General features: G+C 57.7%; 3 protein-coding genes across 5 annotated transcripts; 1 reads left to right on the top strand and 2 right to left on the bottom strand.

Annotated features, from left to right (window-relative positions):
* The first annotated feature begins 609 nt into the window (after positions 1 to 609).
* Positions 610 to 10,275, top strand: CKAP2L (cytoskeleton associated protein 2 like). The gene is made up of 9 exons (XM_068920929.1): positions 610 to 700; positions 2,356 to 2,422; positions 4,036 to 4,102; positions 4,494 to 5,635; positions 6,547 to 6,745; positions 7,146 to 7,301; positions 7,838 to 7,901; positions 8,241 to 8,391; positions 8,485 to 10,275. Exons 1-9 carry the CDS (start codon positions 664 to 666, stop codon positions 8,708 to 8,710), a joined length of 2,109 nt encoding a protein of 702 aa, XP_068777030.1. The 5' UTR covers positions 610 to 663; the 3' UTR covers positions 8,711 to 10,275.
* Positions 9,141 to 14,789, bottom strand: LOC138062496 (cytosolic purine 5'-nucleotidase-like). 2 transcript variants are annotated; one of them, XM_068920930.1, is made up of 18 exons: positions 14,670 to 14,789; positions 13,913 to 13,986; positions 13,682 to 13,799; positions 13,501 to 13,596; positions 13,289 to 13,380; positions 13,108 to 13,165; positions 12,907 to 13,000; positions 12,697 to 12,750; positions 12,513 to 12,596; positions 12,337 to 12,378; positions 12,116 to 12,223; positions 11,921 to 11,987; positions 11,658 to 11,828; positions 11,493 to 11,544; positions 11,348 to 11,408; positions 11,084 to 11,260; positions 10,895 to 10,987; positions 9,141 to 9,281 (listed from the first exon to the last, which is right to left on the bottom strand). In XM_068920930.1, exons 1-18 carry the CDS (start codon positions 14,765 to 14,767, stop codon positions 9,141 to 9,143), a joined length of 1,680 nt encoding a protein of 559 aa, XP_068777031.1. In that variant the 5' UTR covers positions 14,768 to 14,789. The 2 variants fall into 2 exon arrangements, with proteins under 2 accessions (XP_068777031.1, XP_068777032.1); XM_068920931.1 differs by lacking the exon at positions 9,141 to 9,281 and adding an exon at positions 10,280 to 10,693.
* Positions 14,790 to 16,122: 1,333 nt separating this feature from the next.
* On the bottom strand, positions 16,123 to 27,577 carry SLC20A1 (solute carrier family 20 member 1). 2 transcript variants are annotated; one of them, XM_068920470.1, is made up of 11 exons: positions 27,481 to 27,577; positions 26,459 to 27,061; positions 26,186 to 26,326; positions 25,979 to 26,064; positions 23,489 to 23,585; positions 21,340 to 21,459; positions 19,321 to 19,581; positions 18,639 to 19,200; positions 18,332 to 18,517; positions 17,819 to 17,903; positions 16,123 to 16,959 (listed from the first exon to the last, which is right to left on the bottom strand). In XM_068920470.1, the coding sequence occupies exons 2-11, from the start codon at positions 26,817 to 26,819 to the stop codon at positions 16,798 to 16,800; spliced, it is 2,061 nt and encodes a 686-aa protein (XP_068776571.1). In that variant the 5' UTR covers positions 26,820 to 27,061; positions 27,481 to 27,577; the 3' UTR covers positions 16,123 to 16,797. The 2 variants fall into 2 exon arrangements, with proteins under 2 accessions (XP_068776571.1, XP_068776572.1); XM_068920471.1 differs by having other exon boundaries at positions 18,639 to 19,197.
* Positions 27,578 to 27,787: the final 210 nt, after the last annotated feature.

Here is a 27,787-nt window from a genome sequence, read left to right as displayed (position 1 = left end):
ATTGCATCAGCCCCAAAATTCCTGCGTGTCATCACTGCAGATCAAGGGGAGCGTCAAGCCGGGGGCCGCCTTGCCCGCCCCAACCTTGCTCCTCTCCCTCTCTCACACCCTTCCCCGCAGCAGGCAGATGGCCCCGTGCCAGGGAGCAGCACCAAGCAGCGGCGCTCCCTCTTCTCCCTGCTCCGCTCGGGCACCACGCGCCGCTTCGGGCCGGGCCTGAGCCACGCCAACGCCAACGCCAACGCCAACGCCAACGCCAACGCCAACGCCAACGCCAACGCCAACGCCAACGCCAACGCCAACGCCAACGCCAACGCCAACGCCAACGCCAACGCCAACGCCAACGCCAACGCCAACGCCAACGCCAACGCCAACGCCAACGCCCACCTCGCCCCCGCCCGCTCTGCTTTTAAATGACTAGCCCCGCCCCTTTCGACAAGCCACGCCCACTTCCTTTCCCCGCCCCCAACGGGCGGCCCGCGTTCTTCCCGCCCCTCTGCCCGCCTCCAACCAATCGCGACAACTCTCGCCCGCGGGCCCTCCCGGCGCCGGCGGCTCCGCGCTCTCCATTGGACGGTTTGAAGAAGGCGCTGGCCAATGAGCGCGGCGGGGCGGTTGGCCGCGGCGGACGGACGGTTGGGCGGGCTGAGGCGAGAGGCCGGCATGGAGCGGGCGGGGGGCGCCGGCGCTTCCGCGCAGGGTGAGGGGGCCGGAAGGGGGGGGCGATCGGGGGGGCGGCGGGGGCAGGGGTGATCGGGGGGCCTTGTGGGGGCGGGTTGGGGGTATGGGGGCAATGGGGGGGGCCTTGTGGGGCGGAGGGTGTTGGCGGACAGCGGAGATCCGGGCGCTCTGTGGGGCAGGGAGCAATGGGGAGCCCTGTCGGCTGTTGGGGGTGGGGGAGGCGATGGGTGAGCCTGTGGGGGGGGGTGTAGGTGTTGGAGTTGGGGACAATTGGGATGCCCTGTGGGGTATTGGGGGCTGGGCATGATCTGGGGGCCCTGTGGAGCGCAGGGAGTAGGTGGATGGGGGAAATGGGGGGCCCTGCGAGATGTTGGGGGTGGGGGAGCAATCTGGGGGCGCTGTGAGGTGGAGGCGAAGGGGGGGCCTGTGGAGCGAGGGCCCTTGGCGGACAGCGGAGATCTGGGGGGCTCTGTGGGGCAGGGGCAATGGGGAGCCCTGTAGGGTGTGGGGAGTTGGGGGACGGATGCAATGGGAGGTCCTGTGGGGTGTGTCTTGAAGTGCTGGGGGGGGCAGGATGTGACAGGACTAGTGGGTCCTGCGGCACCCTGGGGTGCTGAATGGCTCTCAGGACTCTGTGAAAGCGTTGGGGTACAATGTCAAGAGAAGGGGGTGTTTTGGGGGGGTAGAGGGCTGGCAGGGGGGTCGGAGGTGCCCTCAGAGCCCAGACACATGGGCTGTTGGATGAAGGCTTCCACGTGGGGCCAGCGCAGTTCGGGGGACCCCTTTGAGCAGGTGGCTGGGCCAACTCCGGTGTTGGGCATGGGGCCAAAGCCCTCCTGGGAGGAGAGAGGGGTCCCAGCCCTGGGCACTGGGTGATGCTGGGCCAGACTGTCCCTGCTGTGAGATTCCCCAGTACCAAAACCCTCACCCAAACTGGGAGAGTCGGAGGTACGCCCTGACCCCCGGCTGAGCTGCTGCTCATTTTTCCCAACTCCCTCCAGTGCCAGGGGGCTTGGCCGCAGAGCGGTATAGCCTTATGGGATATGAATTACACAGTTGAGATGGAGCCTCTGGGTGAACTAAACAGCGATTGAATAGTAACTGTGAGCAGACAGAGGGTCCCTGGGGGAATCCAGGGAGAAGATTACTGTTTGCCAACAAGCTTAGTTTTTTTCTAGTTTAGACAAGCCTTACGAGAAGCCCATATGTCGTAAAACCAGCTGGTGAGTCTAAAGAAGAGGGAAACCTAAAAAGAAAGGATTGTGTTCTGCCTTCATTGTAAGGAAGGTCTGGAGAATGTCTTTATTCATTGCACAGCAGAGGAGGGTCAGCAGCAGCATCTCCCTTTTCCTCTCCTTTCCTTCTACAAATTGAATAAGCCTCACGCAACCGAGGCTTTGAGCAGCATCACGCTGCGAGTGTCAGAGAGCTCTGGTCTTTATGTGCTAATGAGTCGCTGGGCGATATCACATGCATGGAAATGTTCTGCAAAGTAGGATGTTGATGGGGTATTTCTGGGAACAGCATTGCCAGGCTCAGGCAGGGCGCTCAGGGAACTTGTACAGTTGTACAATAACTTTAATGCTGTGAATGTGAAAGAAACCCATTCTTATCAGTGCTCAAAATAATGAGGTTGTGGCACGCGCACTACCTTTTCCTATAATCTCTTTGCAGAAGAGCGAAGAAGACAGCTGCAGGAGTACCTGGCAGCCAAAGGAAAGCTAAAATGCTCAAGTACAAAGTAAGTTTGGAGGATATATAGCTGATTCTTCCTGGGTTGCCAATATTTGCCTTCTCTCTGCATTGATTCACCAGTCAAGAGAGAATTACCTCTTTGCAGCGTCCAGCTGTCAAGACGGTGACCAGAGATAGCTGCGGCCCCATGGTGCCCAGGCTGTGCTCTCTAGAGTTACTGGCAGCAAGAGCAAAGAAATGGTTCTAGTATTGAGATTTCCTGCTGGTTGATGTAGTCTCTTGTGGGTATTTTCTGGGTCTCTATGAGACTTTCCCATCTCAACTTTTGGGTCTGTCAGAACATTATCGAAAAACTCAGCTTCACACAGCAAAGGCACAATTGAATCTCAAAGAAAGGGTGGTTCAGGTTTGACTGCTGCTTTTTAATGCCCTTCCTGGGCTAGACTAATACTAGTAAGGAGCATTTTCAGTGCGTTTAAAGGGAAACAACCAGGGGAATCTAGACAGGATCAAGTAACCTGTTAGATGAGTGAGTTACTGGCTCTGGGACTCCTTCCCTGCCTCACTCAGTTCCTTGGGAGTGGGGCTGTGTACAGATACACCGCTGTGACCACAGCAGGTATTTGCAGGCTGAGTAGCGAGGCATCTTTCTTTAAAGCTTTTAATTGAAACTGCAGCTTCATCTGGCAAATCTGAACACTTTAAAGACTCTCAGTTGCAGTGAATATTTCTCATGATATTACAGTGCAAAGGAAACCATAAGACTTGTCAGTGGGGAGATGATATAGGGAAGCAGGATCAGAGACCAGAAAAAGCAATAACAGTCCCTGATGCCAGGCTCTGAAAAACACTGCTATAAAACATAAATGAGAAAAGAAGGTTCAAAATCTTTCTTTATAGTGTAGTACACAACTTGTGCAGAATAGAGGACAATGCCCTAACTCTCCAGGCGCTTTCATTACAGGAAAATATCTGCAGAGAAATTAATCTTGGTTAGCAGCTGAACTGCTGGTTCATAAGCAAACTGCTGAAGCAGAGGGGTGGGAGAATCCAGCATATCGTTGCTGTCAGAGGACTCCAAATGACAAAGGAGGACAGCGTAGTTGGGGACAGTTGACGAGGTCACTGCCCCAGCTCCCCGCTTTGCTGCCGGTACTGGCTCCGAGGTGCTCGTGAATCAGCCACTGCAGCACTGCGGCTCACCGCGCAGCGTGGCAGAGTAAACCCTGGCTGATGCGCTGTGAGACACTGCTGTGACCTGCAGCACAGCAACAGCTGACTCAGATGCAGCTCAGCCGTCTGCAGCCGTCTGCAGCATGCGGGGGAAGTTGGGGCGCCAGCCAGGCCAGGAGGGGCAGCAGCGTCATGAGCTGTCCAAGCCTATCGCGTTCTTGTGTCTACCGGGCCCCCTCAGCTGCATAAACCATTTTGATTACTTTTCTTGTCAGCGGAAGACATAACTTGGGTGACAACATTGGATGTCAACTGTTTGCGTTGCTTTTCTGCAGCCACTCAAAAGAAAAAGAATTAATGTTACATCACAGTTCCTTGACAACTTTCCGGTTTCAAAAAGCTTCTCGTAAGCTCCTGTGCTTTAGATACTTAACCTTTTCTGCAGCAGCTGTTAAATACACTGATATTTTGTTTGACTTTTCACAGACCCTATTTAAAGGACCGGACTAATCACCTGAATCCACTCTTAAAACCACTTTCTAAACCAGAGCATGTAAGTAGCAGAGCAAAATCTTTTTGAGTCTAGTTTTCTATTTCACGCTTGAGGCAAGTCCACACAGAACAGGGTACGCAAATCAGGAGAGCGAGTTCCTGACCCCAAATGGGGTACAGGTGGCGCATTGCTAAATAGCTGGGCAATAAGACAACCAATTGTTTTTCAGAGAAATTTAGTCTGGGGGACTTCTCCCCCGTACCATATGAATACTGGTGGGTGTTGTGTCATTGTTATATTGGCAATTGCTGTGTCACCGCCAGCCTTTGTGTGTGCCTCCCGTGGGCTGGCAGGGCTGGGGCAGAAGTGAACTGTCATGGTTTGACCAAGCTGGGCTCTCCTCTGGGCTCTGCTGCTTTTGGGGCTGAAGTTCGCTTTGTCTCTCCTCCAGGTTGCCAGGAACAGGAAGGATGGTCTTGCGAACGTGGCGAAGGCTGCTCACAAGGATGACAAGCTTGGTGTCAAAACGACACGGCGCACCGGCCGCGATCCTCAGCAGAGGTCCTCAAACCCAACCCAGAGAGCAGCGGTGGTACATTCGGAGCAGTTTCGGAAGAGCACAAAGCTGCCCCTGGGGCTCATACCCAGCACAAACCACTCTGCACAGCCCAGAAGGAGGCTACCAACTTCTACCTCTTGTCACCTAAATGCAGAAGGGACTGAGGAAGCTGTGAAGGAGACTGTCACTGCTGTCACTCTGACCAGAAGTGACTTCCTGCCTGGAGCACCATGCTCACTAAATAAGAGCCTGCAAGAAAGGCTGGTGTGCAACAAAGAAAACTTCCTAGGGCAAGCCCCTCCAGACCCCGCGCTGAACAGTGTGTTTGAGGCTGATGGAAACAGTCACAAGAACAGGAGAGTCCTGGCTCATAGGCAAACCTCAGGCACAATATTGAGGACCATCCAGGGCCCAAAAGACAGAACTAACAGCCGCCAGACGAGGGAGGAGCTGATTCAGGATAAATTCAGGAAATCCCTGCCGGGCTCAAAGAACACATCTCAAAAACCAAGCAGCAAGACTCAGGCGTTGCAACCCCCTCAGTTGCTTACTGCCTCTAGGACTTGGCTACATAAAAAAACAGGAGCAAAACATGAGAGTATTAATACAGCAAGGCAGCCCGTAGGAAAGCCACTTGGCACACTTCCACTGGGACGTTTCAAGCACCACAGTAGAGCGTCCCAACTGAAAAGATCTCCCGTAAAGCCTCCGGCCTCCAGCAGGCCCCAGGGGACTGCAAAACTGGGGCCCGCAAGGAGATCCAGCCTGAGACTGGCTGGCACCGTGCAATGGCAGAGAACCATGGTGAAAGGGGAGGCAGGTAGGAAGGATGCGAAGATGGTGCCTCAGGGGCGCGCAGCGGCATCCCGAGTGACAGCCCCCCGAAACCAGGCTTGCAGCACACATGGCTCCAAAACTCAAGCTATTGAGAGTGAATTTAAGACTAGGAGAGAAAGGCTTAAACCTGAGCTGCCAAAGGCAAGCGGAGTGCAGGCGAAGCGTGTTCCCAAGACCCCAGCGGCTGAGGATCGTAAGTAAGTAGCACCTTTGGCTGGCTCTGCCCTTGCCTCCCTTCCCTTTCGCAGGCTCCAGTGGGGCCTCCGAAGGCTCCTCCTGGCCCTTCGCCCCTTCTGCCCAGCAGGTGTAACTCCTCTCCAGCTGGATCAGCTCCCAGGGGCCCCCAGGCCTCTGTGCTGGCTTTCCAATGAGATTTTAAGCCCTGAATAATGTTAAACTCGGCTGTCCACCTGCCAGTTAAAAGTGTTTAACAGGCTGAATTGGCTTAAAACTGTCAACAACAGGGCCCAAACTCACCTTGTCAGTGAAGGCCTGTCCTTTGGAGACTGATGCCCCAAAATAGAGAAGGATGGAGATGAGATTTGGTAGTATTCTGGGTTCTCTCTTCTCCCGTCAACTCAGTGATCTTCCCTGCTCAGGCATCACTGTTGCTCTCACAGACCAACCGCAAATGTAACTCTGCAGTGTTTTACTCAGCAATCAAGTCATGAGGCCGAGGAAACAAAAGGCCTCATGAGTTTGTATGCAGAGGAGTGGCAGCCCTGCAGCTTGCCTTGGTGTAGCAGAAGCAGCGGAGCTGATAGTTTTGATGTCACGCAAACAGCAGTGAGTGGTTTCAGGATGTCGTGACTTATTTCTGAACAGATTGACCCTTGCAGGTCAGTGCTGCTGTCAGAGCAAACTAGAGGAGAGCACGCAGCTGCACTCCTGTTTCAGCTTCAAGGCATGCTTAAACTTGAGAGGGTTTTCCTTCCCTAGCCTAGCTCTGATGCATTTTTAGGCTAGATGAACTGGTTCTTCCTGAGCAATTGGAACTGGGCTGGAGTGAGATTCAAAGGGAGAGCAGACAGTAGCTTGGTAGAGGGCTGGCACACGACAGCTGGTAATCTTCTGTGGTGGTAACAGCAATCCCTTGATCCTTTAACAGGAAACAGCTGGAGCAGTGGTTGGCATCCAAAGGGAAGTCATACAAACGGCCACCTATGACGCTACCTCAGAAAAAGCCAGTGAAAGAGAAGCTAGCCTTCGAGAGCAATGTCAAGGAGGAAGAAGAGGAGAAACCAGAGCAGTTCTGCTTGGACAGGATCAATAGCATCTTAACCGACTGCCTGAAGCTCGTTGAGGAGGTGTGGATGGGAAAGGAGCTACTTTACCAGGCTCTTCATCTCTCAGAGCATCCCAGGAGATGAGGGCTGTGTCCCCCCAGCAGCACAGAGTGGGGACTAAAGCCCTGGCTGGGGCTTTAGTGGGTCCGTTAGTGTTGGCGCTAAAGAGTTTATCCCCCAACATCCCTCTGAAATATTATCCTTGTTTTACTGAGGGGAAATGGAGGCAGGAGAGCTTTATGATTTGTCCAAGGTCATGCAGAAGGCTTGCAAAGAACAAGTGCAAAACCCAGATTGTTGAGACCCTCCTTTCTCTCCCCAGAGAGCACTGGGAAAGCAGTTAAAGTAGCAGCCCACCTCACGCACACCTCTGGACCTCCTGACTGACATCTTTCTCCTGGGCCTGGCCCTGTTGTTGTAGGGTGTCCCTTCAGAGGAGCTCTTTGAGATGCTGTCCCATGTCCCCCACGCAGAGAAGTTTGCCAAGTTCTGGATCTGCAAAGCAAAACTGCTGGCCCGGAGCGGCCCCTTTGATGCAACAGGGTTGTACAAAGACGCGGTGTGTGCCGGTGCTGTGGTGAGTAAGGAGTCCTTCTCTTTGGCCTTCCCCAGCGTTCCCTGTCTGTACCCCAGCAGATTTCCTTGACAGCCAGGGGTCAGATTTTGGGATGAGTTTAGCAGCGCTAGTTGTTGATGAAACCGCCCTTTTGAGCTGCAGGTCTGTTTGCGCCTGTAAAAACACCTTCAGCTTTAATCAGCCGAGGCAGTGTTGTACAAGCATGGACAGGGCACCTGCTCCCTGCTGCGGAAGGAAGGGGAAAATGGGCAGTTTTCTTACAGCTGTAGCTCAGAAACAGCAGTCTGATGGCAGCTCCGTGCCTGGGCTGGGCAGTTTAAGTGTAGCATCTGGTAGGATTTACCAGTTGCATGTGGATAGCTGTCCAGCAATACCTGCGTGCCCACAGATTAATTTGCAGAAGACAAATTCTGCAGCCTTCTACTGTTCTCTCTGGCATGGGGTGTAGTGAAAAAGCTTTCCTGCTATCCTCTCTGGACTGCAGTCTTCGTTGCCGAGTCAGGCCTGCCTTGACCTGCGTTCTGCTTTTCTTGCAGCCACTCGAGGAGCTCAGAGAAGTTGTCCTTGATATTTTGAAGACCACAGACAGAACATCAGAAGGTATCACATGCGTGTAGGGGCTGGCTGGCAGGCTAGACTGTGGGCGGGCAGGGCTTCCCCACTGCTGCACGCAGAGGAAGGAGCATGGTTTGCAGTCTGTCCCAGCACCTCCTATCCGTGTTGACGGAGACAGCGTTGTGAAAGCCCCGAATCCTGATCTTGAAAGCGGGGGGGGGTGAGATTGCTCTGCCAGGGCTGGGCACAGTGCTGGCCTAGCAACACCTCCATAGCACGAGGCCCTTAGCTGTGCCCAGAGCGCTGTGGTGTGGTAATCCCACCCCCAGCTGCAGCTTTCTTCCTTCTCTACAACCGCGCTGCCCCTTTTCTCTCTCCTGTCAGGGGAAAAGGCTGAGCAACCTGCTCTTTGGCAGCCCGCAACGCCTTGCCCAAGTGAGAGGCAGCCCATGGTAGCGACCCCCTGCCTGACAGGGAGGTGCCTGACCAGCCTGCCTGTCTCTTCAATCAAATTACAAGTTGTGTCCATACCTAGGTAAGGCTTGCCCGCTGCTGGCAGCGAGTGTTCCTCTGCCTGCTCCACTGCTCCTCACTGCAGGATTTATCTAACGGCTTGTTCTCCCCACAGACGAAAGGAGTGGCCAGAAGGCCGAGAGCTGAAATTCTTGACGCCTGTGCGACGCTCGCTGCGGATAGAGCGGGCTGGGAGCCACTACCCGGAGATGCTGAAGGACCACGACACTGTGGTGTCATCGCTCGATGAAATTCTGGCCAGTGAGGAAGAGAGCCAGCTCTTTTTCCGGAAAAACAAGGCCTTGCCAGAGGTGGCAGAGATGGAGGTTTTGGCTTTGTAGCCCTCCAAGTGCTGCTGGGGGATTTCCTGAGTGATGCAGCCTGGCAGGCTCTTGGCTCTCCCATGCTACCTGCTGCCTCACACTTATTTCAGTCACTTCTCTCGTTGCCTCTCAGTCAGATGTAAATACACAGGGGTGGCATGTAATTAACCTTTTCTGCTGTTTTTAAATACATATATATATATATATATATATATAAAAACTTGGGAGTAGAGATACAGTGTGGCTTGGTGGGTAGCATGCAAGATCCAGGATTGGAGACCCAGATTCTGTGCAGGATCAGCTTTGGTTCGCCACTGTGGTGACACACGCTGTCACCCTGATTTTCCTGCTGTAAGATGGTATCATTCAGTCTCTGCTATGCTCCAGCCACTTTCTGGTGTTTTGGAAGTGATGTCCTGAGGGATTTGCTCCATAGCTATGTTGTCGCCTACCTGGACATCATCTGGATATTCTCCACTGGGAGGCACGCACAGACCACATCCGGGAGGTCTTGGGTTGCTTGCAGTAGCGCCAACTGTGTCAGACTCGTGATGCTCCTTCCACCAGTAGAGGTTGGAGCTCCCAAGACCTGTGGGACGCCAACAGCTCACGTATGGAGCCCAAGGAGGTTGAAGCCATCACACATTGGCAGCCCCCTTCCGGCATGCAACTGGTGCAGAGGCCCTTAGGATTCACCAGCTTTTCTCAGTGGTTCATAAAGGGATTTTCTGGTGCTCCTCAGCCAGAAGGGGCTTGTTTTTGGTGGCCACCTGAAGCACAAGCAGCTTTTGAGAAACTGAAGCACGCTTTCATGCCAGCTCCTGTTCTAGCCCACCTGGAGCAGGGGCTGGCTGTTATGGGCTGGGCTCAGTCCCACAGCACCTGAGCGGGGCTGGTGACAGGTTCCAGCCACACTCCCAAAGGAGGCAAGGGAACCAGTCTGGTCCAGGGAGTCCAGTCAGGAGCAACAGGAGACAAAACCATGATGTAGCTCCGAGGTCCGACCAGGCGGTGGAGATGGGGCTAAGCACGCTTCTCCCTATCATGCAGCTCAGGCCAGGCCTGGGCCTGAGCTTCAGTGAGCTCCCAGGCCGATGGGCATGGGTGGAGGTCTCAGGTGAGGCCAGTCGCAGCCCCATCTTCACCTCCCCATCCCTGGCAAGGGGTGGTCAAATGCTGACCCTATGCTTTCGCCTCCTCGGAACGCAGCGACCACCAGCTTTGCTCAACAGCAGCTTTACCGAGAAACCTCAAGAGCTGATGAAGCATCATATACTACTATCTGAACGTCCTGGGCCTGGTCTGGCTCCGGTCTGCAGAGCCGCCGGGGGTCCCGCTGGGGCAGGGCCTGGCACCCTCCTGCACGTAAGATGTGGCTGCCACGGTGCCAGCAGAGACGGGTGTCTCAGCACCGCGGCCCCGGCTCGGGGGCTTGTGTCCCGGCTGCTGGCTGAGGATTTGGGAACTTCCCTTTCGTGGTGCTTTGCTCCCATCTCCCAGGTTCTGGGGCAAAGGCCTTTTCCTTTCAAATAACCAGTTTTATGTCTTTTCCACTCTGCAGCGCCAATAAAACTTAACCAGGAGTTTGAGCATCATCTTTTATAAATAGAAAAGGGTAAAAAAACACGAGGGGGCCAGAGCCCAGCAGGTAACAAGGAACCCAGAGGGAGCAGCAGGCGCTCCCAGAGCCCTCTTGCATTTGAGCAACATCCATCCACGTCTACCCGGAGCCGCACCGGAGCCCAGCGCCGGAGACGGAGCGATGGGAGCCGCCGGCTGCAGAGCCCGGTGTTGGCTTGCGATGCGCTTTGGGTTTCCAGTGCCGGACCCGTGGACAGTGGTGGTGGCAGCGGCGCGAGCGGGCTGGGATCGCCCGCGCGGAGAGGAGCTCCTTGCCCACCCACACGCCCTCCCGGGGTCTGGCACCCGCCGGCTCAGCAACCCTCGGCGCTGGGAGTGGGCTCAGGCTTCACCATCGTCATCCTCCGCCCTGGTGGCGTCCTGGAGGAGGAGCAGGTTGGCTCAATGGGTCCAGGACCCCCCCTCCTTGGCACCAGGGTGCTGGCGTCAGGCCACCCGCAGCCACCAGGTGCTTTTGCTCCTCCGGCCATGCCGAGGTGCCACGCCGGCCTCCAGCTGCTTCCGGAGCAGCAGGACCCTCAGCTCTGCCCACCACCACCTTCCCGGCCCCACGTCACCCACCTGCTGGCTGGGGCGTCCGAGCCAGGGTGCGGGAGCCATGTCCACCTCTGCCACGTCCAGGCGGCTATGCTCCACCGTCGACTCGTGCGGCATCTGCAACGGCAGGGCGGCAAGGTTGGCGGCGAGGGGCCGGCACCGGGCAGCCGGTGGGGAGGGAAACCGAGGCACGGCGTTGCAGCAGGGTCCTACCAAGGCAGGGGCCGCCCGGAAGAGGTAGCTGAAGGGGTAGTAGAGGAAGTTGATGAAGGAGGCGGCGTAGAGGTCGGCGTAGCGCATGAGCTGGTTGGCGAAGAGCGTCTGGCGCGAGCCGCAGCGGAAGAGGCTGCCCATCTTCCCGTAGCACAGGTCCATCTCGTGCGTGACTTTCTGCGGGCGCAGCGGGCGAAAGGGTCAGGGCACCCGGTGGCCCGGGGTGGGGGAACGGGGTGCCAGGGCCGGAGCCCTGGGCGTCACCTGGATCTGATGCTTGATGGAGCTGATGTCCGGGCGCTCGCTGCTGCTGCTGTCCAAGTCCCTGGAGGGAGGGGACAGACCCGGCTATGGGCTCGGCCGCAGGGGACCCTCCTGGGCACCCACGGGTGCTCCCGTGCCCACTCACTGGTACAGCTCCGCCAGCAAGAGATCCAAACTCCGCAACTCCTCAAACAGCTCTGCAAGAGCAACCGGGTCTGGCTCAACGTTGGGCTGGGTCATACCCGGCTCGGCCACCCTTCCCGTGGGCGTCCCCAGCACGGCCTCGTCCCCGCGGCCCGCCGCTGCTCACCGCTCTTCTCCGTCCACACCTGCAGCTCGCGGGCCAGCTCGGGCACCACCAGGAAGGTGCGCCAGCCCTGCCGCTTCTTGGACTTGAGGATGTCGCCGAAGATGTGGTCGCCCACGTAGAGGATGTCTTTGCCCTTGACGCCCAGCAGGTCGCACACCAGGTCCGAGGAGCCTGCGGGTGGCTGGGCGTCAGGACATGGGGTCAGCGTGTCCCCCCCTGCTCACCGCCCCCAACCCGTTCGGGCCACCCGGCCGGGCGCTCACCTCCGGAGTAGACGGCGCAGTGCTGGAGGGGGCCGGTGTACGTCCCCATGCGCAGCTTGCCCGTGTCCTGCGAGCCAAGGGGACCCCACGGCGGCGGCGGGAGGGGACAAACGCGCTGTTACCCACGCAACGAAAGGCGACCGCACCCCGCAGGCCGCCGGCGCCGCCCCGATTCCCGCGCCCGGGGCCCCTCACCGTGTTGACTTGGCGCAGGACGGTGCCCTCGGCGAAGAAGAGCGGCTTGCGGGTGTCCACCACGATGAGGTCGAAATAGGATCGCCAGGGGCGCTGCAGGCTCCCAGCCTGCCCGGGAGCGGGCGACGGGGTCAGAATTGGGTGTTGGAGGGGCGGTGGGAGGGGGGGACGGGCTGGTGGCCGGCACCCACCTTCCCATCCCCGCGCCGGCCACAGCTCACCTTGTCCTCGTCGCCAAAGTCAAACAGGTAGGACATGATGGCCTGCAATGACACCCCGGTGTCACGGCCCTCCGGCGAGGCCGCTAAGCCGGGGGGGGGGGGGCACCCTCTGCTCGGCAGAGCACCCCAGGGTGCCCCCTCGTGGCAGGCCGGTCCCCAGGGCGCCCGTGACTCACGTCGGTGTAGCTGTAGTCGCTGTTGGTGGCCAGGAAGACCTTGCCCACCTCCTTCATGCGGCTCAGCAGCAGCGGGACCCGGGGCTGGCGAGGGGCGAGAGTCAGCGTTGGGGGGGGGGGGAGGCGGCGCGGGGCACCCCGGCGCGGCGGCACGGGTGCTGGCGCGGCGCCCGCGGCCACTCACGTCTTTCACCACGTATTTCTCCAGGTTCTCCAACGTCTTCTCCTTCAGGCAGCCCTGCGGTGAGACAAAAACCCGCCGGTGCCAGCATGTCACCACCCCACCTCCTCCTTGCAACTCCCCGGGGTGACAGTGCTGCAGCCGGGGCAGGCCTGAGGCCACTCCAATGGGCTCAGGATTGGGATGGGGGGGGTCCTTTCCCATGGTACCCACCGAGAGATGGACGTGGTCCATGGCCTCGCGCACGTCCTGGAACATGCTGCGGAAGGACATGAAGAGGTTCCCGTGCTTGTAGCCGGTGTCGCAGCTGCAACGGCCGAGAGACGGGGTGGGGTGGGTGAAGGTGGACGTGCCGGGGGGGCGAAAGTTCCCTTTCTCACCCCAAAACACAAGCGTGCCCACGGCCCCTCTTACTTGACGTATCGGGAGCAGTTGCTGAAGAAGTCCACGAGGCAGGCGTAGAGGTAGGTCTCTGCCGGGGAACCGGGGGCCGTGGCGAGGGTGTCCGCGCCAACGAGGTGGTGGCATGGGTGCGGGGTGGGGTGGGGGACGTGGGTGGAGGGGGAGGATTTGGGGTGGGGGGATGCTGGCTCACCCGTGAGGTTGAAGAGCGTGTTGAGGATGTGGAAGCGCTTGGTGTCGTCCCGCTGGATGAACTTGTTGGGGTAGTAGCGGAGGATTTCGGCGCTGCGGGGAGGGCGAGGGAGCGCTGCGGGGTGGGGGGCACCCGCGGCAGCGCCCCGGCCACATCCTGCCGTCCCCTCCAGCCTGGGCGCCCCGCTCCCGAACCCCGGTGGTGGTCCTCACCCCTTGAGGAAGCGCAAGCCGTGGGCGCAGACCAGCAGGTTCCCGTGCGAGTCCACCTTGAGCAGGTTGCCGAAAAGGGTGTCGAACACCAGCCCCCTGCGGCACGGAGGGGGACGTGAGATGGGGTGGGGGGGTCCATCTCTCCCATAACCCCCCTCTCCCTCCCGCCGCCGGGGCTCACCGGGTGGGGAAAGCCGGGTCGTAGCGGTAGGTGAGGATCTCGGCCGGGTACCCGATGGAGACCAGGTGCTCCAGCAGCAGCTCGAAGGCCAGCGCCTCGTAGGCGGGCGATTTGTACACTGCGGGTGGGGGGTGGGGGTCAGGCGGGGGGGGGGGGACACATGCTGGACCCTCCCCACCCTTGCCACCACTGTCCCCGTCCCCCCCCGCAACTTTTCGGCACGGCTCCTACCGGCCAAGGTGTAGTCCATGTCGAAGCCGAAGCACTTGATCTTCTCCAGCGCCAGGCTGCGGTTGACGAAGATCCTGCAGGTGACGGGGGCGAGGGGAGCGGGTGACGTCGGGGCACCCTGTGTCCCCCCCCCCAACCACGGGGACGGCGAACTGCCCCCCTCCCAGTTTGGCTCCACGCAACGGCCCGCCGGGAAATTATTAGAGCGGAAAAATGGACTTTTCAAGTGAAAATGGGGCAGCGAGGGCCCCCCCCACTCCGGCCTCCTCCTCTGGCACTGTTTGTGCTGCTGGGGGGGGGGGAACCCCCCAAACCTCCCCCTCGACCCACCCTCGACTATTTACCCCCCCCGGCCTGTTCCCAGACCCTGCCCCCCCCCATCACCCTGGATCCTGCACCCCCCCCATTACACCCCCCCAACGCCACCCAGATCCTGCCACCCCCCCCAAGCTGCACCTTCGATGCCCCCCCGCCCAGTTCTTGTCCCCCAACCCCCCCCAAATACCCCCCCCAGGTCCTGCCCCCTCCAGATCCTGCCTCCCCCCAGATGCCCCCTCCAGATCCTGCCTCCCCCCAGATGCCCCCCCCAGGTCCTGCCCCCTCCGGGTCCTGCCCTCCCCCAAGATGCCCCCCCGGGTCCTGCCCCCCCCCCGCCCCAAGGTCCTGCCTCCCCCCGGTTCTCCCCTCAATCCTGCCCCCCCCCGATATCTTGCCCCCTCCAGCTCCTGCCCCCCCCGCCGCCGTCGCCCGGCCCCACCGGTGCCGGCAGTCCCTGCGCAGTGCCCGCGGGTCGCCCTGCCCCGGGGCCGCCGCCGCCGCCGCCGCCGCCGGGTCCCGCTCGCCCTCGCTGCCCATCGCCGCCGCCTCCGGCCGCCGCCGCCTCTGGCCGCCGCCGCCGCCGCTTTAACGGGGCCGCCGCGGCCCGCCCCCGGCCCGGCCCCGGCCCCGGCCCGGCCCCCGCCGCCCCGGGCACCCCGCGCTGCGCCCCCCACGCACCCCCTCCCCTGGGCCACTGCCCCCCACCACGTGCTCCCCCCCAGGGCAATGCCCCCCCCGTGGGACTGTCTCCCCTACGCACCCCCCTAACTGGGGCAGTGCCCCCCCCGCACCCCCCCAGGCGTTGCCCCCAAACTGGGACTATTCCCCCCCCCATGCATCCCCCACCCAGGCAGCGCCCCCCAACTAGGACAGTTGTCCCCCCCACGCACCCCCCCCGGGGGCAATGCCCCCCAACACCCCCAACGAGGGCAGCGCTCCCTTATCTGCCCCCCCGGGTGCAGTGTCTCCCCTCCCACCCCCCATTTACCCCAGCTGGGGCAGCACCCCCCAGCACAGCCCCCCCCCCCGGGACCCACCGCAGGGACAAAGGTGACACCGGCCAGAGGAAACGTCCTCCCACGGCCTCGGCCTCCGCCGGCGCCAGCCCGGCTCCCCGCAGGGGCACCCTCGGGGCAGGCCCTCTGCGGTGGCCAGCGTGGGCCCCCACCCCGCCAGCACCCTGCTCTGGTGGGGGCCGGGACCCCCCCCCCACCATGCAGCCCCTTATCACCGGTGTTTGCGCAGGGTGACACTGGCAGGGGTGGCACAGCGCCCACCAGCAAATCATTAAGCTGGGGGTCAAGGCCCCAGGCCTTGCACAGCGCACCCCGCTACCGCCTCCGATCGCCGCCCGCGAGGGGACCCAGGCATCCGGGCCAGGCTGCGTCCCTGTCCCCATGTCACGCAGCAGGGGCACAGTGGCAGCCCCGGGGCCCGCTGCAATCACCTGGGGCTCTTGCAACACAGTGGAGCCGTCACACTGACGTGGGTCCCCGCGGCCCAGCCTTGACCAGGGCCAGGCTCTGCAGACAGGTTGCAGCTTCCCCAGGGACCCAGGTGTCCCCAACCCCCATGAGCTTCCTCAGGCGCCAGCAGGGGGACAGGGGCCCCAGTCCCTCCCCCCACTCTGCACCAGGTGATAAGTGGCACTAGTGACACCGCAGCTGGGTAAGGAGCAGCCCTGGCTGCACGGCCATGATAACCCCCCCCCCCAGCACAGGGCAGCTGGGGGGGCTGTTGACACCCAGTCCCGTGACAGAGGTGGCACATGAGCCACTGTTATCAGGCCCCACAGTCGCAGCTCCAAGGCAGGGTGGGGCAGAGACTGCAGCTCCCACAGCACAGGGGGACCGAGCCCCCCCAGCCCTGCAAATGAAACCCCGCAGCACTGCTGTAAGAAGGAAGTCTTTATTGAATTTGAGGTAGCAGCAGTGCATAGGGGACGGTGGGGCTGCCCCCCTCCAAAAGGGAGAGGGGGGGGAAAAAAAAAGGAGGGGGGGGGGAAAAAACCACAGGAGCCAAGAGTGTGATGGTACTGCAGCTTCTCTTGTTTGTGCCACACTACGGCGATGGAGGCAAAGCTGAACACGTGACAGCCTGCTTTCGGGGGGGGGGGGGGTGACCCACCTCCGCCCCGTTGGCCCCCGAGCAGGGCAAGAACCAGCCCAAGTCCTTACTCCAGGAGGAATCATGGCCCTAGGATTTTAATTAAGTCATTAAAAGGAAAGAGTGGCCTCCCAGAACTGCTCATCTAAAGCTACACAGCAGCAGGATAGGCACAGCTCTGCGGTGAGCACCGACTTACTGCTTCACCCACCGCTTCTAGAAACTTAGCGCCAAAGAGTTTAAAAAAAACAAAAGATACTTCAGTGACAACACTAGACAATTGAGGAAAGCCCAATAAAAAAAAGTACAGAAATCTACAGTAATTCACAGCCTGCGCGGGGACGTGCTCTGGGACAAGTCCGCTCTGGCTATCTTGCGGCTAGTCGAGACAATCGTTAGCATGAAAGCAGGTACAGCACGAGCTACAACGCTCCCAGGGCTCCCCCGCAGCACCGGTCCCCTCACACTCCCAGGATGCCATACTTGAACACTGCCATGATAGCCGCGCTGATGAGGCCCGAGATGGGGACCGTGACGAACCAGGCCATGAAGATGTTGCGGAAGAGGCGCCAGTCCACAGCCTTCCTGGAGCGGAGCCAGCCCACGGAGACGACTGAGCCCACCTGCGGGAGAAGCCAGCCGCATGTGGGGGGCTGCTGCTGCACCGGAGCTGGCTGCAGTCCCTTGGGTGCCTGCCTCATGCTCAGCATCTCCTGCCTGCCCTGGCTCTGTGGGGTGGCTCGCTCCTGCCCCGCATTGGGGCCTGCAGGGCCCCAGCCCTCTCCAAGAGGGAGCGCACAGGCAGCTGGGCTGTTCCTCCTGCAAGCAGCCCAGTAACCCTGCCCCGAGCCAGCTCGGAGCTTTCCAGACCTCCACTTCTGACCAAAGAGCCCCCCAGCTCCCACCAGCACCCCTCACAGCCCTGCTCCCCAGCTCCAGGCAGGCTCGCGACCAGCGAGAACTGCCCAAGGAAAGCAGCGGTCACACAGCCGAGGGTCTTGCTTGAGGCCCTCGCTGCCACAGGCTTCCCAGCAGACCCCAGCAGGGACAGAAGTGGGTGAGAAAAGGCTTGGCAACAAACTGCCTCCCAAGAGCTTTGATCCGGAAGAAATGCAGCAGAACACAGGTTCCCATGGCCGAGCAGCCTGGGCCACTTGGCAGAGCCATAAAGGGTCCCACAAAGCTCTTTTGTTCCACCACAGCTCTGCGTCCAAGTGTTTCCCCAAGCGCCTTTCTTCAGTGACTCTTCCTTAGTTCCTGGGCCTATACTCTTAAGCCCACTTGCCACCATACCACATTCAAATGCAAATTTAAGACCTGTGAACTAAAGGCCAGCAGGCAGCCTATTTCGGGAACTCCTGAACAGTCACCTTATTAGCACCAGGGTTTGAGGCAGCCAGAGTCCGCACCTCACAGCGAGAAGCGGGTCTGACCACACGCCAGTGCCACCAACTGCGCTGTTAACTCCTCACTCCCACTTACCTTGCAGTGGGTCGTGCTGATGGGGAGGCCAACATTTGAGGCAATCACCACCGTCAGGGCAGACGCCAGCTCGATGCTGAAGCCGCTGCGGGAAGAGCAAGCATGTGGGAAACTAGGAGAGGGCTGGCACCAAGCACCTCACACGCTACCCGATTAGGCTCATTTAGCAGCAAGCCTTGGGGCTGCTCCCCCCACACAGCGCTGAGCGGATCCTAACACAGCAGGATCAGCTCCCCACTTGGTTCTCCAGGCCTCCAGCAGCCCAGGATTAGTCCCTCAAGGGCTAACGAGCCGGAGAGAAGTCAGTGTGCAGCCCCAGCAGAAGGTGGCCCTGCATGCAGGGACATGTCACACAGTCCCCATAGGCTGCAGTGGCAGCATGCTCCAGCTCCTCTAGCCAAGCAGGGCTCCACCTCAAGGAAGCATTGGAAGCTCTTCCTGATCCAGAGTGGGGCTCTGGGAGCAGGATGCTGCTCTGCAACTGCCTGAAGTTCGCCCCAAGCAAGGCCTTACCTTGACGGTGTGATGGGAGTCAGGTCCTTCCCCATCGTCTGAATGACTCTCCTGCCCCAGACCCACAAGCCAATGCAAATGCCAGCACCTCCATACAGCAGCAGCCAGATGGGAGTCGCCACCTTCGTAGCCACATCACCCGTCTGGTAGACAAGGTAGAGAGCGACCAGAGGGCCTATGGCATTGCTGCAAGAGAAAGGAGACTTATGCTAGAGGCCAGCAGCTTCATCACTCCACCTTCACAGGCGGGTGGCACATAACCACTTCAGAACCAGCACACAAACCCACCACTTCTAACTCAACTGACCTGACATCATTGCCACCATGAGCAAAAGAGCCAAAGCAGGCTGTAAGGATCTGCAGGAACTGGAAGAGGAGGGACACTTCAGGTTTGTCCTGGTCATGCCACTCTTCCAGGGAGTTACTGCTGCACTTCCTGTCACTAATGCTGATCTCCACCTGGGCCGTGTTCAGATCCACATCAGCGGCTGGGTGGGTGTCCGCCACTGCGTTGCAGTAGCTGGTGTAGCTGTCCATGCGGACCCTCTTCTTAGTGTCTGCAGCAGGCCAGGTCAGCTTCTCCATCTCTTCCCCCTTGGGCTCGCCCTCCTTGGCCCGGAAGGAGTCCAGGGGCATGCCACAGATGGCCATGGTGTAAGAGGTGTAACTGTTGTTGCGCCGCAGCGGCTTGTCCGAGTCACCCATGCAGTCCCCCATTTTGGCAAGGTGCAGTTTATGCAGCAGCTCCTTGTAGAGGCCGGAGTCCTTGTGCACGGTGTGGTACTGGTACTGCCCGCTGGAGTTGATGTGGTGGCTCACAGCCTGGTTGAACTGAACGAGGTTGCCATTGGGCAGCTGCACTGCTCCTGCTGAGAAAAGGGACATTTAGCTCCCAGGGATACCAGCCTTGCAGGCAGGTGCACAAAAAACACAGCCAAGACAATCCTCAAACACCTGCATCCCCTCATTGACCCCCCACCCCAACTCACCACTGTCAATGTTGGTTTCCTTCAGGTCAAGGCTAGGGAGCCTCTCACGCTCCGGGGCCTCCTCCAAGTCTCCCAGGTTGAAGGAGACAGTTTTCTCTTCCACAACTGCCCGGTGTGGCACAGCTGACACTGTGTCAGCAACAGGGCTCTTGGCATCCCCCACACTATTGCCCAATGGCACCTTGGGCTCCTCGTGATCTTCCTTCAAACTGCTGTTCTTCTCCATCAGGGGGCTTTCGGAAGGACTTGATTTAATCTCTCCTGTGAAGAAAGGCGGTTGCCATTAAACCCCTTTCCCACCACCACAGCCAAAGCCATGGAGCCACATCCACCCTGCTCCTCCTCCCCAGGGAGTTGAAGATCAGGGGCAGGCCAGCACCCCTCATGGTTCAGATTTATGGCAGCTAAATTAGTTTACAGCTCCCAGTTCTGAACTTTGGTAACTGTTCCCCTTCCACATTAGTGCTCAGCAGTCACACCTTGTCACAACAGCCAGACTGTCATGAGCCAGCTCATCTCCTATTTTTAGATCCCACACACCCACACTGGGTGGGGTGAGCAACATTATGGGGCTTTCGCCTGTTATTCCTACAGCAGAGATTCCTCTTCTGCCAATCACAAGTCATGGTTATCTCTAGGTACACACAAGGCTACATCCTCATTTCCAGCTGCCATTGCAAGCGCAGCTATTTGTGTCAACTAGCCTGTGGCAAAGCTTCTCATGTGGTAATGATGCCTGAAGGTGACAGGCAAATGCCTAGTAAACACCCCAACTTCTCTCTTACTTCACCAGCTCAGTCCAGCACTCAGTGCTAGCTCATGCACCCAAATAGCCCAGTTGGCCAGGAGGCAGGCTCCACCTTCCAAGGGCAGCTTGGTTTCCTGTTCCACTGGAAGAGCCAAGCCAGTATTTTCAGACCCTGGAAACCAAGGCAATTACTCCCCCTCCACCAGGAAGCCTGCTACCTTCAGGTGAAAACACAAGGTCAGCTAACACAGACAAAAATTGCCTTCGCATTAGCGACGTGACTACTTTCCTGCCAGTTGGCTTGCTACAAGGACTATCAGACTGCAGGATTCAGCTACCCATCCTGGCGTAAAGCCTCTGTAGAGCTTCCTAGCCGAGCTGCACAGCTTGTGCGCTGCAGCAGCGCACATCAGCAGGGCTGTGGGGTTTGATCATGACCTCTTCCAGCGCTGCTATCCAGCAGGCACGCTTGGTTAGCAGGCAGGAGTTAAGCTGAAGCCCTAACAACTGGAAGAATTTCAAGGGCAGCCATAAAACTGTTAGTCACACCCCAATTACACAAGCTTGACAAGGACACTTGTTATCCCCTCATCTACAGTTCTTGAAACGCCTGAGACTGCACATGAAATTTATATGCAAGACCACACACTACTCCAGGAGAGCTCCCTGCACTATTAGGAAGTCAGAGCTTGGGACTGCTTCTTTGGATGTCTTTCAATAGATAATTTTTGCTACAGGGCAAGGATTTCATAAGATTACACAGCTTTAACTTGTGATCTGCAGCCACCAAGCCAAAGATTGATCATCAGGTATGTGCAGGATTAAAGGTTACACCGGTTAACAGGCATGTGCCCTCCTACCTTCCCTGTTTCTGGGTGGATGCTCAGTATGAAACAGCATTGTTTATTGCCTGGTGTCTCTTCCAGTTCAAGGAGAGATCACCTTGCTCAGAGGGGCAGGCAGAGAAGTCAGCTGCCAGACACCACACAGCAGCGTGACAGCTACTTAGAGGGGACATTTCAGGTCTCAGAGGGCAGCATTCAGGTGCTGCTGCTGGTTAGAAGCATGAAGGGTCCAGCAACAGCCAACACCTCGATTAGAAATGCCTAGTGGCTCAGGGTTCGCACAGCAGCTGAAGTGCTAGCTTAAGCTAAGTGTCCCTGCTCGTAATAACAACCCCATGCCTAACAAGATCCCCCACTGCAAAAAGAAGTTGGTTAGCAAAAGCATGCCCTTCCCCACAGAACAGCAAAGAGCCAGCTATTACTTACGTTCGATTTTCTTCTTCATTCTCGGACATACAAAGAACCAGACGACGAGAGCACAGACAACAGCACTCCCCGCCGATATTAGGAGGATACCCCAGAGAGGAAGTTTGTCAAAGCCCAGCACTAGGAAATAAAACAATGGATCTTGAAAACCCCAGGGCAACAGCCCCCTCAATGTAAGACTTTGCTCTTCAGCTTGAGGAACTGGTACCCAGCACAGAGCCTCCAACCGCCTGCAACATCCTGAGCTAGTTTGTCTGCCAGCTCCATGGCAGGGAGAAATGAGCTTCCAGTATACATCGAGAATCCACCACTGACCATACAGAAGCCAGAGCTTAACCCATATAGGAGCCCCACCAGGTTACAATCTCCCCATCACAAGCTAATCTCTTTCACATGTTCAGACACTTTCCCTCCCTCCCACAGCCAAACCAGATTAGTGACTGGTGTGCATTCTGCCCTGGCAGCAAGCAACTGGAGTATTCTCACCCAAGCTTAGTTGTCAACACCACACACACAGAGCCTTGTGTCCTGACTTGCTGCAATGTCAAAGAAAAAAAGAAAAAAAAATGAGCAAAAGCTGCTGCAGCAGACAGTGCTATTCCCCCAGCACACCAGTCTGGGAGCAACCAGGGGAGGGACACACAGGACCTCAGCTGCTCCCACTGGAGAGCCAGATGTCTCCATTAACTCTCCTAGCTGCTCTGGAAAGAGGATTTTTCAGCTATACAAGTCACTAGAAACTTAAGCCCAAACTGCCTCTTCACCAGGAAAGGCATCCAAGGTGTTAAGTGACCTACTTACAAGCATTCTCACATGCAGTGAGACTTCTAGCAGAAGCTTTACATTATACAGTCTGCTGCAGCCCCCAGTCAAGATACCCAATGCTTGCAATGGCTCAACTCCTGCATTTCCTGCTGCAGCCAAGAAAACTTTGCTCCTAGCGCACCACCAGCAACATCACAGCTGCTTTATACACTCTGTTAACCTGTAAGCAAATAGCAGCTTACAACAATCCTGCCTTGCTGAAGGCTACAAACCCTACGTTAAGGAGCACTGAGCTTACCCAACCCCCTCCTCAAATTCAGGGCTTAAGTTAAATATGAATCTACCTAGGGAAGTGCCAAGCTGTAAACTGGTTTGAAGCAGTGCTGTTGATGCTTTAACAAGCCTCAGTGCCTCCTGGAGAATCCCAGCACTCCCCTGCTGCCTTCTCCTCACAGCCCACAGCTCAGGGACACTCCCAGGCTGGATGCTGCATCTGAGCAAGCCAGAGATCCAAGCGAAAGCTGACATCCCTCCAAAAGCTTTCAGTCACTGTTTACAGAGAAAACCCTCAAAAGCCAACACTGACTACTGTCAACTCCACCTCCAGCTCCCAGTGACCTCTTCCACTGTTCCACAACAGGAAACCCACTCAGACTGAAAACAACTCATGCTGAGCTACTCTGACTGATGGAAGTTATGATTTGAGCTTCTCTACATCAGCTTGCCTTCCAGCTCTGCGGGCCTCCTGCTTATTATGCAAAGCTACCCTCCCGTGCCAAGCTAGCCTGACAACAGCACAGTGCTTTTCTAGTCCTGCCCTGGGTCTGTCCCTCTACATAACAGCCAAACAAACACTTCAATTTGGTGTTCCCAGGGTTTCAAACTGAAGCATGAACTCCTCTTCTCAGTACAGGTGCCAGCTGCAGTATGCCAGCTCTTCGCGCCAGGAAGTCTCAGGGATAATTAGTTTATTCTTAGGGACTAGGTGAATCACAAGGCCACAGACTCCCATCCCAAGCTCCAGCCCTGCTCCTACCCTCACTACTGGAGAAGGGGGAGCCCAAGGAGTCTCTTCAGCAGCAGCTGGTACCTGAGTTTTAGCACAGGTAAGAGAAGGAAGGGGAAGTCATGTTATCTGCCAGTCCTGTGAAGTCTAAGGAGAAAGGTCTGTGGGGGTTTAGTTTGAGCAGGCCTCTTTGGTTGGGCAACTAGCTAGTTTTAGAACTCAGCGCACGCTAGCCTGCAGCCTTCTGTAACCGGCACAGGCCAGCCGCCTTCTAGAAGATTTCAGCCCTGTAAAGCAAAAAGGGGTAAATCGTGCATTTAATGGAGGTTTTGTAAAGAATTTAAAAATTCAGGCTTAAGTATTCTGACATGTACTTACAAGGTGCACCAGTATACATGATGGAGAAGAGGTTGATCCCCACGGTACAGGCATAGAAGATCGGCAAAGCTCGCAAGCCACTGGGAACAGGATCTGCCTGCAAAACAATATTCAAAGCTGCAGAAAAACAGACCCCAGGCACTCTAACTCTCACCAGGTTGCTTCAAGGGCTGTGCAGCAGCTGAGGAACAGCTGAACAACAGCCCCTCACCAAAAGGGTCTGTGTGCCCCTTCTTCAGTCAACTGCCGACTAAAACACTGTGCTCCCCTAAGCTCTGCCAAAAGCCAGCTCTGGGAGAGACCCAGAAGGCTCCAGACAGCTTTTCCACTACATTCCAGTTAGAAAATAATCTACCAGAGCTGTCAGAAGGGCTGCTGCACGGCGAGATTCCCCAGCTATCTCTTGAGGGCAGAGGTGGTGGGAGAATGCAATGGGTCGCCCGAGGATTTTATGATGCAGTCAAGAGCCCTGTACTCCCCAGCGACCCAAGCACAGGACAGGACCAGAGTTTCTCAACACCGCCCAGGTACTTTCGAGGCCAGGAGCACAAGCCTGAAAGAAGCTGTGCCTCCAAAGCACAGCTAAGAGCCCAGGCAGCCTCACACGACCAGCGAGCTAAGCAGCCTGGTTCAGCAGACAGACTCCTCTGCTGCTCTTCACCAAGAGGCAGAGGAAGCCTGGCTCCTCCACCAAGCCCAGCATATGCCTTCCTAAGGCTGTTTAGCCTGCAGAACTCCCAAGCCTCCAGCTGCAGATTTGTTTTCTCCTCAAACCACCAGGCACTTTCAGACAAAACCATTTGTCAAAGCTTTTGCCTCTTTCCAGCTGACTGACTAATTAAGAAAGTCCATTACTCATACAAGCAGCTTATTCAGCCACATACCTGCATACAGAGGCCCTCACCCAAGCAGCAGGAGCACTTAATCTCTGCTGCTGCCCAGCAATCTGGGTCTAGTGTTGATACAAACACACTGAGTGTTACTGAACATTGAGCAAGACAGAGCAACCATGCTATTTGGTGCCAGAATCTCTTGACAATGGGACACTAAGTGGCAGTGCAGCTTTGAAAGGCCAGTTACGCAAGGTTACTCTGACAGCAATGACGCTAAAGCGTTTCAGAGGGCTGCCAGGTAGAAGCAGCAATGATAAGATCTAACATCTCTTAAAGCAGAAAGAGTTAGACCCAAGACCCAAAATAATTTAAGTCATTAACCTCCAATGCGCAGAACAGATTATACAACAATGCCAAAGTTCAGTCCTCTGGACAGCTGGCTGAAAATCCCTGACCAGCAGCATCAGCATGCTTCAGGTTCATCAGTTCATCACTGCAGAAGGTTAACACCTAGAGCTACCACCTCCATTTCAAACATCTCAGGTGCCGGGTCCTATCTCCTGGGCTTTCAAGCACTCCAAACAGTGGAAACGTTTTCTTACGAGCTCAGCCAGAGAGGCTTTGGTTCAGACGGAGCCTCGGAGGCTCTTCAGGAGGCAGCTGCTGCCGCCTGGCACTTTCAGCAGGGAAGAGCCTGGAATATTTTCTCTGGGGAGCCTCAACTGCAGGTTTCACCTCAGACCCGGGCCTACAGCTCCCAAGACAAGGGATCACGTACAACGTGACCTGAAGGAAAGCCTCAAGTTACCCTGAACTCATTTCTCAGGGTGGCCCATCCCAAAACAGCTCCTGCACCCACTTAAGCAGCAATAGACCTGTGAGGCAAGTCATTGGCAATGGAAACACTGTTTCTGTGTACAGAAAGAAACGTTTCTCTTATACATTAATGCTAAAGCAGATCTTCCAAGTTAGAGCAATGCTAACTGGCACTTCCACTCATCACACCTTTGACTGAGCACAAAGCAGCACCCAAAAAGGTGCCAGAGCCCTCCTTTTGCTTTGAAGGGCTAAAACCAGCCAAAACTGTACTAAAATCTTAGCGATCAGAAAGCAGCTGATGCAGAACAGCCTGAAGATGTGGGCTGCTCAGCCAGCCTCTCCTAGGGAAGAGAGCGCAGTTTCCACAGCACCAGGGACAATTCCGGCCCTCCTGTTTTTATGCCATCGCTGTCAGTTACTGCCTTCATCTGCAGCACAGAGGAGGTTCAGCCTTTCACCACTGGTTAAGCAGCCAGACAAAAGCCTGGCCAGAAGCTCTGATGTTACCACTTCCGAGCTGCTTCACTACTTGGAAGCTCTGTTTCTGCTTAGGCCAGGCAGGAGATGACCAGCCCAGATGTTTTGGGGGAGGCAGGTAAAAGCTCATCTCCTAAGCTCCATTTTACGGAAAACATCTACAGACCTAGTCTTCCCATCCCTTCACCTTCTCCTGGATGAGGGGTCAGCAGTGTCAGAGCAAGCACACATCCAGACAGATACTGCTGGAGAAGTTCTGATGCAAGTAAGCCAACCCAATGAGCATGTTGGGTCCTACAAGGAAAGCACCTGGGAACCCCAAGCTGCCAGAACATGCAGCCCACAGCTAGCCCATCCTTACCTTACAAAGGATGAGCCTACGGACAAGGAAGAACAGGATAGCAGACATGATGCCAGAAAGGAGGGGTGAGATGAACCAGGACAACACTAGGAGAGAAGAGGTGCGATTAGTATCCCATTACTGCAAGGGGAAGCCCTGGGCTGGTACGGTCGCAGCAGATCACACACAGTTATGCAACTTCTGAAGCCACCAGTGAGTTGGACTTACCAATTTTAAGCAGCTCCGACCACTTGACACCTTCTTGCCCTTTGGCCACCAGCGAAAAGCCAATCGTTGCTCCAACAATACAATGGGTACCAGAAATGGGAAGCTTCAAGAACGAAGCCACTAGCTGCCACACAGCCGATCCTGAAGCACAAGAACAAGCCTGGTAATGGAGTTACCACCACTGCAATATAGGATAAATCGGGCACACCTCAGAGCACGAGGCTAGCCTGTGAACTTCAGCCCATCCCTTTGCTATCTCAGCAGAGCACTTACCAAACATCGCACTGATGGAACCAGCCATTAACAGCTCCTGCGTAGAATTGTACATTTCCACGCCAATCAGCCCCTTCCGGATGGTCTCGCTCACTTTGGCTCCCAGGAGAACAGAACCCACCGTCTCAAAGATACTTGCCAAGACGCATGCTTGCCGTAGGGTCACTACGCCTGACCCAACCGCAGTTCCAAAAGAGTTTGCCACATCATTGGCACCAACAGAGAATGCCAAGATGAAGGCAATGACAAAGCCCAATATCAACATCCAGAGGAAGCCCGTCATCGGAGTGGAGACCATGTTCTCCGCTGTGCTCGTCAGCAGCTCTATGACAGCCGTGGGTTCAACATGGGTTAACTCCATGATTCTACCTTTAGTGGTTTGGGATTAACAGGAACTTGGATATGTAAACAAAATATGAGGTATGAAAACGCTAGAATAAATAATGTTATAAAATTAAATAAACTAAATAAGCTGGATTGGGAGCAGAGTTCCTGCTATACAGTGCATATGGGAATCTCTTTCCTAGAGTTCCTTCGGCTCCGGCAGGTCAGGGCTGGGAAGCGCTCCATGGTGAGGGACGGGGAGAACGCACGCTCTTCATCCTGCCAGAGAGAGAAGCAGGCCTCAGCGGGGGGGGGGGGGGGGGTCCGGGGCACCCACCCGCCCGGCGACGGCGGCGAGGCCGACGGGGGGACCGCGGCCTGCCCCACGGCCGCTCGGGCGGCCCCGAGCTGGGCCCTAAGCGCGCCCCCCCCCCCAATCCCCACGCGCGGAGGCCGCGCCGGCAGCCGGTTCGCCGGGCAGCGGCGCTAGGCCGCGCGGGCGACCGTTAACGGCCGCGGCCCTCATTCAAACGCGGCGCGTGCCCTTCCCGCGCGGCGGCGGTTAACGGCCGCTCCCGCCCGCCCGCGGGCGCCAACCGCCCCCACCGGCCGCCATGTGCCCCGCGCCCCACCCCACCCCCAACGGCGGCCGCCGCCGCCGCCTCAGCTCGGCCCGGCCCGGCCCGGCCGCCGCTCACCGACACGCGACCCGACAGGAAGGAAGCGCCCAACGGACCCGACTGGCGGCGCCGCCGCCCCCGCCGCCCTTTCATAGGGTCCCGCCGCCCCCACGTGACCGCGCCCCGCCCCCCCCCTCCTCACTCCGCGCGCGCCTGCCGCGCTCCCATTGGCCGGCTCCTCCTCCCCCTCCCCCCCGCCGCCGCCGGCCCCGCCCCTCCCTTCCCTCCCCGCGCGCGCGGCCCCCCCCCCCGTCGCCCCCGCGCGCGCGGGCGCGGGCAGCGCGCCCCGGGCACCACGTGCGCCGCGGACCCGGGAGCGGCGGGC

The sequence above is a fragment of the Struthio camelus genome, chromosome 27 (genome assembly GCF_040807025.1).
Source record: "Struthio camelus isolate bStrCam1 chromosome 27, bStrCam1.hap1, whole genome shotgun sequence".
Classification (NCBI taxonomy): Eukaryota; Metazoa; Chordata; class Aves; order Struthioniformes; family Struthionidae; genus Struthio; species Struthio camelus.
The sequence above is the reverse complement of the archived record's forward strand: the minus strand, read 5'-3'. Positions and strand labels throughout refer to the sequence as shown.